This window comes from Antennarius striatus, chromosome 12 (assembly GCF_040054535.1).
Source record: "Antennarius striatus isolate MH-2024 chromosome 12, ASM4005453v1, whole genome shotgun sequence".
Lineage (NCBI taxonomy): Eukaryota > Metazoa > Chordata > Actinopteri > Lophiiformes > Antennariidae > Antennarius > Antennarius striatus.
This window is the reverse complement of record NC_090787.1, coordinates 2,817,501-2,830,826: the sequence shown is the minus strand read 5'-3', so window position 1 is coordinate 2,830,826 and position 13,326 is coordinate 2,817,501. Positions and strand designations below refer to the sequence as shown.

The following is a 13,326-nucleotide window of genomic DNA, read 5'->3' as shown; positions in this document are numbered from 1 at the left end:
ATACAGATTTTGAACAACCAGACAAGACAATTTATGAAAAACTGACCAAATGAAAATAAATCCTACCAAAAAAAAATCGAGTCATAATGCTAGAGCCCCTCAGTGTCCCTTTGTTCAACACACTAACCCAGAACCAGAATCTGCATCTGAGCCTGGATTTGCCTCAAAATCTGATCAACTCTTTTGTGGGGCAACGTTTCTCCACCACAAAGAAAACATCTTCCCGACTTCCCCGTTAGAATTTAACAGCTAATAATGACCAGCAGATGAAAGCTTCAGTAGGGCTTTTATTCTTCACTTTTACACAACATACAAGAACAGTCAGCGCGTCTCATTTGGCCATAGATTCCCAGAAGTTAAAGAAATTAAATATTTGAGTTTCATGCTTTTGGGTTTTATTGCCTAAAGCTCCGTTGAGTTGAACTCAAACTAAAAAGATGTGCTTTAATTTTTAAAATAGGACAAAGCTGAGAAACAGTCACAGTCAAACTACAGCAATAGGGTAAAGTTTGAATCCCTTTTATTTTGCCTTAATGCAACCACCAAATACCCTTTCACCCAGTTCTGATCCCCAGGAAAGGTCACATGTAAATATGCCCTATATCAAAATGAAGCCATATTAAAGCTTAGAAATAAAGTTGGTCATTAATTATAATAAACAGGCATTGTTGATGCATTTCATATTTCCCTTATTGGATAAACAGTTGGATTTGAGGCCATTTTAGACAAACAACAAACAAAACAGTTTAACCTGTCAAGACAAAATTCTTCATGGTGTGTTCAGACTGAATATGAAGCAAGTTTTAAGCAACATTAAATTATTGCGATATGATTACAGAAAAAAGTCTGTTCAGCGTTGTACTATTTACCAGGTGCATTTGCCTTTTTGTCTGTTATGGGCTGCTGTAGCTTCAAAGGTCTCTTCCTGAGGTCACAGAAACATCCATTCTTATTTTCAGAGGAGGCTTCCTTGCTTCATTTTCAGTCTGAACACCATCACGTAACATTTGTGGAGAAATCTAAAGACAACATCAGCAACATTTGCACGGGTATCTTGTACACCCATGTTGCACAACACCGACATCTACAATCCCTTCAGATAACCATCATGTACAATTACAAAAATAGCTCTTTATGATAATAGAAAAATATTTTTAGCCCTCATACAGAAAACAGGATTTTTAATATCCACAGGAATCTTAACACCTTTGGAGGTTTGTTAAGTTAAAATGTCGTATGGCATCCGTGTAGCAAACACCAGCACACAGTGCTAGCCAGACCAGCAGACGTTACTGAGGATGTGTTCCTGACACCAGGTTATGAAGCAGTACATGAGAGGACAGCATTTTAAATAAGAGAGATTTGAGACAAATTAAGAAGTTTGCTATTTATGGTTTAAATAAGGCGTTGTGAAACATTCCAAGCCCAAAGCACAAATTCTGAGCCACGCACATCAAAGTTTACCTTTTTTAACTGCGTGCTCACACTTCTTTATCCGAGGTGAACTGTCATGACTTTGGTGCTAACAGGCCTCAGTGTCTCATGATATATTAACACCCTCCACAACTGTCATTACAAGCTTTCACATTTTTGGGGGGCTACACGGTACCATGATTTCAGTCCATGGACAACACAAGCAATAATTATAGCTGTATCCAAAAAGTGCATTTGAAATTCTTTCTTTCCTGCACTTGGAATAAAATAATAAATAGCCCTCACATTTAAATAAAGGCCAAGTATCAAAGGTGACAAAGTTCGCCATAAACACTCAAAATATTCAATTCGAAATATTTTTAGTTTAAATATTTTCATATAAAACTTCTTATATGTTTTATAGGATACAATTTGTATCAACAGAGAGAGGTCAAATCTGGCTCTGAGATGTACTAACCAGGAAAGAGTTTTAGATTCACAAACAGTTCCTCTGATATTAAAAGAATTTCGTCAGTGGAGATAATTTAAGTAAGACTGAAGTTAAAATTAACAAAATGACAAATTAAATTATTTCCAAATGAAAATTTTACCAAGGATTCAAAGATAAGCAGTAAAAATACTGATGTGAAATTGTGGTATATTATAAGTAATTTTGAATTTTCCAAAATTGTAACCTGTTTGGTTTTAACCCATTCCCAAACAATAGTTGAAAAATTATAAGAAAAAAAAAAAAATTCAAAAGGTCAAAGTTTTATTCTTATTTTAAAGTTAATTTAGGTTTAATTTAATTGGTGATTATAACAGTTGTTAGTTGTAGTCTTTGTGAAGAACAAAGACATTATCTAGTACTTGAACAAAATATGAGACTAGTCATTACATTAGTTTTAAGTAATCAGGTCAAATATGTGAAAGTTGTTACACATACATGTTCGCAAAAATATCTGACTTATTATACAGTAAACCACTGTTTAATAAAAAAAATAAGTTTTCTGACTCTGGGAAATGTTTGTAGAGCTAAATACTAATGTGTATTGTGATAATATTAAATGTGTGGTGACACAGATTTATTAGAAAGGCTCATAATAAATTCAACCTGTTTGTGGTGCCTCTACACTACTAATGTTCTCCGGGGAGGGGAGACCCTATGTCTCATGTGCCACCCCATTCTTTCGCATTTAAAACATAATAAATTAACATATAATTTAAATTAAAATACCAACTATTCTCATTCCACCTAAATATTTGTGGTGATTCTGCTTCAACAGCCACTTGGATATGATTTAAAAGTTGCACACGATATAACGAAAGACAGAAAAGCTGTGTTGAAAAGAAAATCAATACTAAAACCTGATGATATGTAAAACCTGCTGACAGAGTGATCTTGATAGAGGAAACTCAAGTGTGCAACAACCTGGGTTTTTTATGTGAATCTTCTTTTCTTTCACTTCCCTGTAGGGAAAATCCACACAATCTGACTACAGCATCTGATTCACCACCTGTCAGGTGCCTAATTCATGGAGTAGTGTAGGATTTGTGTTGTGGTAGAGAAATTTATATTCTTCACACACCCCACAGACTGGACAATGGTTTTTACTCAGATGGAAAGTACAAATTTGAGCTATACTCACACCCTGATATGATTGCCGAGAAAAAGAAAAGAAAAAAAAACTAAATCAGAAACACAACAATTAAAAAAAGTGCAGAAACAATACCTAAGCTATGTAAATAACTTAAAATGTCACAAATAAATTAATTTAAAATAAAGAACACTGTCACCCTTGAAACACATTAACAGCCTCCCAAGGCACACCAGCGCATTGGCTCTTAAGTAATAAGTCAGTCTTTTACATTAAATCCCACCATATCCTGAAGTGGAAAACCGGACGTATTACATGGGAAAAACATGACAATTTTAGGTATTTCCCTTTACAAAAATACCATTAATTATACAAATTCCCTGCAATTTAAATGAGCAGTTCAATAACAGCTCAAGGAGCTTTAGACCTTCTGCTTTTGGTTTCTGTATTTCCAACCCGACTTAAGGTAATTGCAAGGCATGGGCCTGCAAAAGTGACACTGATTAAGATGAATCTTCATCATTCAAGAACTGTGCTGCGATTTCTCCACCAAAATTGCAGCTGCAAGCTCCTGAGCATCAATCACATGAGGGTTCTTGATCATCACTATCCTCACCAAGTCTGGAGGGAAAATGCGGCACAAGTTAGCAAACACCCTCTCCCTAAAGTCTTGGTATCGACCCAATGCAGAGGGCTCCTGGTGTTGGGTCGCCGAAGGCAGGAGGCTTTTGTGGGTAGAAATGGATGGAAGGGACAGCTTTGGGATCGGTGAAAGGCCTGATGATGAAAGGCTTGATCCCAAAAGGTTTGATCCCAAAAGGCTTGATGCCGAAAGGCCACGGGGAGATGAATGGACTTGCCTGTCCCACGGAGAGTGCCAAGCCTTCTCATGGAATTCTGGAAGGTTTGAGTAGGCAAACAGATCATAGCAAGGATTAGAGTCATGCTGGTAATTGGGGTCCCAGGTTGTTTGATGCTGCGATTGTTGACTGATCTCGGAGTGGTTTCTCCTGGACTGAAGGGGAATTACTTGGGAATCCTGGAGACCAGCTTCCTGCCAAAGAGATCTCATCACATTATGGTGAAATTGGGAGCTCTGGCAGTGGGTATTGGTTGTTTGGGGCGGATGAGGTGATCGAGGTTTGAATTCCCCTGGGAAAGTGTTCAGCAAAGACTGCTGAGGATGGGGTTGGATGCAGGCCGAAGGGGTCTTGAGGCGGCGTGGAGATGAATGAGAGGTAGTAGAATATGGAGGATCAGCCAAGCCAAATCCTTGTTGTCTCTTTAGTCCTTGAGGAATGGGATAGACATGTGGATTGTGTTGACCTAGACCAGGCGGGACACGACTTGGACCGTGACCACACTGACTAGAGCAGTGGAGATAATGGTGTTGATGGTGGTGGTGATGGTGGCATTTGGGGATATCATCTAATAAGGGGTCTGGTGAGAAAGAGTCAGAGCTGACGCTGCCTTCGCTGCTACAGTCTGATGGCAGAGATCCGGCTCGCAGATCTGCTGGGAGGAAGCGTTCAGGACTCTGTGGTACCAGAAGACTGAGGTTTGAGTAGGCCTTTACCATTGAGCTGTAGCCCAAGTCTGGAGAGTCACATCTGAGGTAAGTTTCAGCCAGGTTTGACCCTGAAGCTCCCACTACCCTGGAGTTGCTACCCATGGGGTTCTCATGTCCATCCAGGCTTCCCAATGAAGGGGGCCCTCCCGAAGCTGGATGTGCAAGAAAACTGCTACTACAACTACTGCTGCTGCTGCTGTTACTTCCTCTACGTCCCTCCAGTTTGGACTGGACCCAAAGCCTATCGTCTATGAGGTCAGTGAAAGTGTTCAGAGGGCTGGGGTTTGGCCGCTTCTTTGGAGTGTCTTGACTTGTCACAGCCTCAGCCGTTCCTTCTGGTTGGCCAGAACTTTGGCTCTTTACCATTAAGGCGTCTTCTAGAAGACCTCTGGAAGCTACTGATGATATTTTGGCACTGGCACGGAGCTCATCAGCCACAGAACGCTGGGGCTGGCTTCCCCGTTCTGGGTGGTAAAACTTGCACTTGTGTCCATATGTGCACTTCTTCCCTAAATGAAAAAAAAAAGAACAATGTTAATTTTCAGTCATTATATGTTAAATCATGTAGGTCAGTGGATAGCATCTATGTATTATCTATTCTGTTATTTCCAATTCTTTAAATTCCATATATTTATCAGAATATTTTGATATTCATCAAAATTGAACTTCTTCAATAGACTTATTAATAGTACTCCATTGTAAAGAAAAAAATTGTGCAACATAGTAAATGTATAACATATTTTATTCACACATATAGGTATATATTATGGTATATATAATATTAAATAACAATTTATAATAATTTAAAACTTTTTTACCATAAGGACATGACTGCTTCCTGTATTCAGGAATGATAGGCTTTTTCCTCAGGAAGTTCTCAAGACTGGGTCCGTGACGTCCGAGTGGGTCATCTGGTGGCATGAACCTAAAAATGCAGTTAACACGATAATTTAACAACATCTACAATTAAATCACCTTTTATCTCTGCAGATTCAGTAGCTCTGACAGCACCTAACAAAACTGCATCATCAACTGCATCTTATGACAAATTTCCCTCAGGAAATACCCCAAATCTGAAGATGGGAGTATATGTTCTAGTGAGCAGAATAGATAATGATCTTAAAAATGGTGCTGATGAAATGAAGTGTCTGATGAGTAAAAGGAAAACACCTTCAAAAATAGGTTATGCAAATTTTAGAGACACTGGTTTAGTTTAGACATCTCTTATTGAATCTTGCTTTCTTTATTTTCAGTACTGTATATAGTAATCTGTTACCTGTTGCATGAGTTGCTTACTTGTCATTTACAAAGGAGTACATCAGCAGACGCTCGTCAATGAACTTCTTCCACTCTGGCTTCTCATTGGCTAGGTCTCGGTAGTTGTCGTTGGAAACGATAATGCCATCTGACTCGTAAGCCAATTTGACAATAAAGCGATCATCGTAGCACACCACACGGCGTCCTTGCACCCGGCGAGATGGAGTGAAGACCAGGATCTTATCTTTCTCCAGACGGCGTAGGATCTCTTGATCTTAACAAAAAATGCAGTGAAGGGATAATGCAAGACTTTTTTTCAAGACTTCCTTGATAAGACAAGATGGACTTGGGAACATCATTTTTTTTGGCTTACTCTATCGTCACATCAAATCCTAATTACCTGTGATGAGGGCATCAGGTCGTGATTGCTCCTTTCTCCAGGCAGGGACAAAAACAGTGATGTCACAATGACCTCGTTCCAAGAACCAATCAACAGCCAGCTGGATTCCTTGACAGGAGAACACTTCCTTATTTCCATGACTGAAAGAGCAAAAAGAAATATTAAAAGTGGAATGGGTGATTGAAGTGCAAATTTGATAGTTGTGATTTTTGACAGCAGAAGTGGATTGACATGAAGAAAATAAGGACGTCAACATCCAAGGCAAAGAGATTCGTTTGGAGGGTCTCGATCACATATGAGTTGATGGATCATCAGAATGACAATACAGGTAGTCCTCAGCTTACCAACATTTGACTTAGAAACATTCGAAGATATGAACAAACACTCGACACCACATCCGATTATTGTCCTCTTGTTGTCTCTGTGATTCCCAGAAAGCTACTGATGGAATTCATTCCACTTTTGAAACCTTAGCATATTTGAAATAGCAAAACCTGATCAGTCTTCCCCTGCATGATTTTAAGCTTCAATATTTTATTGTTTATAATGCGGATACATGTACAGCGCCTTGCGAAAGTATTGCCCCCACCCCCCACAACTTTTTGAAATTTTGCCACATTTCAGGCTTCAAGATAAAAAACTAAAAATATTTTTCAAGAATCCACAACATGTGAGCCAGAATTGTGAATTGGAACCAAATTTATTCAACATTTTATATTGTATTTACAAATAAAAAACTAAAAAGTAGGACGTGCAAAAGTATTAACCTAAATGACTAGCAATGACTAACAGAGTGCACCTGTGGGTCATTTGGTCTCACATTTGCACATCTTACTTTTCAGTTTTTTATTTGTAAACACAATATAAAATGCTGAATAAATTTGGTTCCACTTCACAATCGTGTCTCACATGTTGTTGATTCTTGAAAAATATGTTCAGTTTGTTATCTTTAAGTTTTTAAGCCTGAAACGTGGCAAAATGTCAAAAATTTCTTGGGGAGCCAATACTTTTGCAAGGCACTGTACGTATGATGATAAGACGAAAGAGAGGAAACCTGATCCTGAAAGCTTTTCATCCTTACCTCATGGCAACATTGCTCCCGTCCACCACAACAGGACGGAGGTTTTCCTTGTTGTCCAGCAGCTGTGATGGACATAATAACCGAAAAGAGTCCAGAGAGGAGCTGGAGGATGAGGAGAAGGAGGAGCAGGACAGAGAGGATGAAGAGGAGGAGGAGGAAGAGTGGTAAACAGTTGAAGCTCCTGGCTGCTCCAGCTCTGTCTTTGTTCCCAGTTTTACCAGCTCGCCCAGGATGTCGTTGATGAGGGCGTCTGGACCCAGTTTCCTCAGTACCAGCAGCACCAGGTCCTCAGAGTAGCCCAGCTTCAGAGCAAACTCCACCTTATTGCGGTAGGCTGTGTTAGGGTCAGTTAAAGATGATGGGTCTGGCTGAGGTAGGTCGCCTGGAGATTTGTTTGGTGCCAGGTCCAGCCTGGCTGTTTGATGAACCGCTGAGGACTCTCGGTGTTGACTCTCATTTTTCTGAGGGTTTTGACCATGAGAACCAGATGCATTATGGATCCGTTCATCATCGCTGTCAAAGACAGCGTTCTCCTCAGAGGAGTTACTGTAACTGCTCCTGCTGCTGCAGCTTGAATGCATTCTAAGACTGTTGGTGGTCTGATCATTGCTCCTATTCTGTGCACCATCTGCACCCTGTAAGACCTCTACATTCCCAGCTCCCTGTGTGGAGCCCAGGTCGGCCTGCCGCTCAGAACCTTCTACATGAAGGTAGTCCAAATCCAGACCCCGGCTGAGGATATAGCCTGTCCCATCCTCCAGATGGTCCTTCACGCCCATGAAGCCGTCTCATACATCCAGCTCCACGCCCTCCGAGACCTCCTGGGCACCTGACAGACCCCACTGTTACCGGATATTAAATTCCTGAAGATTGCAGAAAAGCGGTAGTATGCATAAAATATACAGGAATGAGATAGTTCTCAAAGTTCTAAAAACAAGCAATAATCATTTCCCAGATACATTAAAATGTGTTTATAACATTTAAGCTTGATATTACCATGTGAACAAGGAAAAGAAAAAAAACGTTTGTTTTGCTAATATCATCAAGAAGGGCTGTGAACTTTGTCCAAGATATAAAATTAGCATTTAGCTATAACAGGAGGGATAAATAAATAAAAAACTGTATTGGTTTACATCTACAACCTCATTGAAACATGCATTCAAACATCTCATCAAAAGCCTTTTTTTTCATTTTATGGGTCACGGATGTTGCTGGAACCGACCCCAGCTCACTACAGGGTGAGAGGCGGGGTACACTCCGGGTGTGTCGCTGGTGCATGAAACAGGGATATGCATGACTGTATGATAGCTGTATTGTTTTTATTTTGCTTTATCATTGAATCTAGCTCGATTTGTGTTGGAAATGTCAATTTAACCTCAAAACTCTGAACAGAATTAGAGTCTTGGTTTATTGGGTTCCTGATGATCAGAAATGGGAACAATAAGAGGATCTTTCTCCCAAATAGCTCAAGACTACTTAATTAATACGGGCCGTGAACAAAGAAACACAGTCAAAACTCAGTGATGTAACTGGATTCAACATCAGTCATTACTGGGAGTAAGTATGTTTCTTTGGATGCACAATATGCTGTATATAGTTTATTTATCTGCAGAAATACCCATGCTGGTATTTCTTCCAAAGCATCAAAATAAAGACATTCCCGGCCCGTTAAATTCAGTTTCTTCTAGTTCTCTGCTGAAACCTCATTTTAAGGGACAAGGCAGGGTAAAGCCTGAAAGAGGAACAGACTATAATACAAAGCAGAAAACTGAAGAGTAATGAATCTGCTTTCAAACTTTAAAAGTTCACATCACATCAACCCGTCTCTGACACAGATTTTTGGCTGCAGACATCGCTTGTGTTTTACCTGCAGTTATTTTTTAGTGATAGCTGTAATAAGTCTCTTGGATCTCAAGCAAAAGCACTGGAAAGCGGGGGCCCCTTTATGTCCTGACCCCGACGTCTAAGCTGCCGCGCTGCTGTTTGTCCCTCTGAATGCCACAAGAGAACTGGAATAATTTAGTTCGCCATCAACAAAGGGGACACAAAAGGAAAGAGTGAGAGTGTGTTTTTGTATGTAAGTGTGTGTGAGTGTGTGTGTTTCAGGGGGCGGGGTAAAGAAGTGTGTCTGGCTTGCCGTCCTTCGACAATGCAGCTGCCGCCCAATCTGTCCCCCTGTGACGGGGGCATTGTTCTCTCAGCCTGAGCGGCATGCACAGACGGAGGCTGGGGCTCCTTAAACTCGTTCACCTCCACACACACACACACACACACACACACACACACACACACACACACATACACACACACATACATGTATATAGACACATGCACACACACATATATAGACACACACATGGAGCCTGGTAATCCAGCAGTCAAAGCTGCCTCAGTCGGGCTTTTGAGGTGTCAGCAGAAATATGACAGTAAGAATGCAAACGATTGCTGAGTCAGATTCTGTATTATCTCTTTTACTGACAGGGACCACGAGTCACTGCCACACAACCGAGGTACCGCACACACTCGGAGTGTGTTCTCCAGAAAAAATGCAATTGTGAAAGAAGCCATAATAACTCAAACATGGAGGAAACCAGGGTCTTCCCATGTCTAATCCGTGTATTTAGGTCTAGGTCTACTGTGATGTACGTTTTACAATCTGTCACTATGACATGATTCTCATTATAGTGTGAACTCAACATATTTCATTTTTCCATACATCTTGTCTGTTGATGACTGCTGTCTTACATTAAGGTTATCTAGCGACTCTTTTGTTCCCTCAAAATGTCAATAACCAAGGACGGAAACTAAACTACAAAAACTACAGAGAGGTGGAAGAATTATTACCAAACAAGGCATAAAATTACTCCTCTTATTTTCCAGTGTCTTCACACCCCCAAAAAAAATTATAAGCAGGTGCTTTGGTGTTTTTTTTAAATGACCATTAAAATATGACCATTAAAATAAAGGATTTCAAACTTTTCAAACCACCTGAGTGCCTGGGCTGAGATTTTGTGTGTTTATGGTCATAATTTTTCCTCTTGTCTTTAATGCTTAATATTAAACACGGTAAGAGTTAAATCAGCTCTTTTGTTTGTGCATTGCTTAGGTTTTCTTTCAAGTGAGACATTTGATTCGAGGTTTAAAAATTTCACGTATTTTACTTGTATTTCATGTTTTGGGGAAAGACCAAGCACCTGCTCAGAATAATAAAATTGAATTGAATTGCTCAAGAATTACAACAGGTTAGGTTGTATTTTTATTTGTCTGGAGACACGCAGTAAGAAGAAGTCGACGTCCAGATATTCTGTCTGTCGACATGTTCTGAGGAGAAAGGGGGCTGACATCTTCCCCAGTGAGCAGATGCTTCAGTCTCCACCTCAGTGACCCGGCCTGCCTGCGCTGCCTCTGCACTGAGTATCCCAGTAGGTGTTGTGATCCGGGCCCTTGGGGGTGTACGAAGGGATGAGCTCCCCCGGGGCCAGACCCTGACCAGTCCCTCAGGGCCGTCGCATGCCTGCCATTCGCTCGCTGAGCGCAGCCGTGAGCCAGTCTGCCACCCCGGTGACCGGCTGGGAGGGGGGACAAAAGGGGGCATAGAAGGCGGGGGTGGGGTATATAAGGACAGCGGGGGCAACAGATGCCTGCTGAAGCCACAGGGGACCTCCCTGAAAGCATCCTCCTCGACCTCCCCCATCTCTCTCTACTGCAACTGGTGGCGTCCAGATTCACCCTCAGTGAGACATATCACCACTGTCGGTCATGTGACCTTTTTGGTAGCATTCACTTTCACCTCTGAAGCCCAGACTTCAGAGCATGACCCCCCCCCCCCCCCCCCAGTGAATATCAAGGCTAAAGAGTTGATAAGTCATATGGAGATATATCGTAGGAAGGAGAGTGGAACTAATAATAATCACTATTATGTACAGAAAACTCTAATCGATTACGGCTTAATTAAATGGGGAACAATTAAATTGAGGTAAAAAATCTACACAACCTGTTTCTATTTTGGACAAACTAAACAATTGATTATGGAAAATTTTCAATTTCCAACAACCAATCATGACGCATTTCTGTCATATCTCCAAACAATATAGGCTGATGCTACAAAATGATGATGATTATCATCAGCATTGGTTGATATGAGGATGATTATAATCATCATTGGGAGTTGAGTCACTGCACACTTTGGGAGAACAGATTAGGAAATGATAAATAGGATAAATAATGATGATTTTACACAGTGCATGTGCAGCAAACAAACATGCTAAATGTCAGCTAACCCACAAAACCACACACACAAAAAGCCGTAACACTTACCACACAACTCCAGCGGAAACAGAAATAAAGGCAACACTTCCTACAGTTTCTCTCCTCACACGCTATCTTTGGTCATTCCAGTAACAAAGCACAATCACAAAACTTCATAGGGAATTTCCCAAGAAGGATGCCAGATTTGTGATTAAAATGTTTTTTCTGAAGCAACAATAAAATAATTTAAATCTCAGTATCCGGTAGAGAGATGGAGGGTGTCTGTCAATCCAAAGTGAAACTGGTCCTGGTTGTTTGGCAGCAGTTCCCTGGTTGAGAGTGTGTCCTGATGCTGCCGGTTCAGCGGTGTGACTGATAACAGATGGAGTGTAAGCCATCTACCATCATGTCCTCACACCGGAGTCCGCCTGCCGGCCAATACGGAGGCAGGAATCAGAAAGCAAACACACGCCTCATGCTTTCCTTTCCTTACCACAGCTTGTTCCTGTACGACAATCACCCTCCTCACTGCCAATAACAACACTGTGGTAATCTAGGGTATCTCCACCCACTACCCCACCCCCCACCCCCCATGAAAACCCTCACACACACACACACACACACACACACACACACACACACACACACACGCACGCACAACCAGCCCATCCACTGGTTTGAGTCATGAATGGACAAGAAAGCGTGAGTAAATGGTGGGGAGGGAGGGGCACAAAGAAGGGCCCACGGTGGGCAGCTGCACACACACACACACACACACACACACACACACACACACACACACACACACACACACAGATACATGAGGAGAAAGACGTAGAGAAAAAAAAAAAAAGCAGGACCCAGAATTGAGCCTTGCGGAACACCTGGCCCGCTGGGGACGGCTGCCGCCCTCGACCTCTTTGTTTCACGGGTGGGTGATCGGCTTGAGTCAGACAATGAGACGAATTATGTTAAAAGTAGTGTGTGCTCCTAAAATCGGTGTTAGGAGTGTGAGGGCCTTTGTGTGTCTATGTGTGTGTGTGAGTGTGTGTGTCCAATGGAAAGCTAGCAGGTGGGGAAGGAAGCTCTGAAGGGGAAAAGCCTTCAAACTAACGACAAGCAGAAAAGGCAAAGAGTAAGAAAATACAGAAAGAAGAGGAGGAAAGGAAGCGAGAGCAGGGCTTTATTGTTCGGGTATGGAACTGGCAACATGGCGTCGTCTGTTCAAAGGCCTCGGATTATGAGGAGGGGTTTTATTTTAAGGCTCAGAGGAGGTCAGAAACAAAGACTGTCTGCCTGTCAGGATGGACTTAAACAGTTGTGGCACCGTCCTGTTTTACCTCCAGAAAGGAGAGGTTTCTTTCATTTTCCCAAACAGTACATAACATGTCTGAATACACGCCAAAACAACCTCTCAAAAAGAAACTGAACACCATTTTAGAGCTGGATGCGAGAGAAATCTTAGATTACCATCTTATTATGCTGCATCATCTGTTAACTGCATTGTCTGCAAACCCTCAAAGAAGGATGACCACACACCAATATGCATGTTTTCTCCAAATTCTCTTATCAGAATTAAAAAACAATTAACAAGTAGAAGTTGTTGGAATTATTTACAGTACAATTATTTAGGGTACAACCAAAGAAACAATCGTTTAGATTTCATATCATCTGGATCCAGGACACCAGCTTTGAGTGCTGTGCCTGTACTCAATATGCGTTCAGCTGCGCTATGTCGCTAACAATTTTAGAAACTGTG

The 13,326-nt window shown here is 41.3% G+C and overlaps 1 protein-coding gene across 1 annotated transcript; it reads right to left on the bottom strand.

Annotated features, from left to right (window-relative positions):
* Nucleotides 1-3,381: 3,381 nt before the first annotated feature.
* On the bottom strand, nt 3,382-11,739 carry LOC137605240 (probable ribonuclease ZC3H12C). The gene is made up of 6 exons (XM_068329762.1): nt 11,637-11,739; nt 7,320-8,182; nt 6,239-6,378; nt 5,878-6,112; nt 5,400-5,506; nt 3,382-5,090 (listed from the first exon to the last, which is right to left on the bottom strand). The coding sequence occupies exons 2-6, from the start codon at nt 8,096-8,098 to the stop codon at nt 3,535-3,537; spliced, it is 2,817 nt and encodes a 938-aa protein (XP_068185863.1). The 5' UTR covers nt 8,099-8,182; nt 11,637-11,739; the 3' UTR covers nt 3,382-3,534.
* Nucleotides 11,740-13,326: the final 1,587 nt, after the last annotated feature.

Coding starts and splice junctions, on each gene's coding strand:
- LOC137605240 (XM_068329762.1), bottom strand. CDS start 8,098: ATGGGCGTGAAGGACCATCTGGAGGATGGGACAGGCTATATCCTCAGC. Junction 6,379..7,319: donor GGGAGCAATGTTGCCATGAG/GTAAGGATGAAA, acceptor TTGCTCTTTCAG/TCATGGAAATAAGGAAGTGT. Junction 5,091..5,399: donor GAAGCAGTCATGTCCTTATG/GTAAAAAAGTTT, acceptor TTTTTCATTTAG/GGAAGAAGTGCACATATGGA.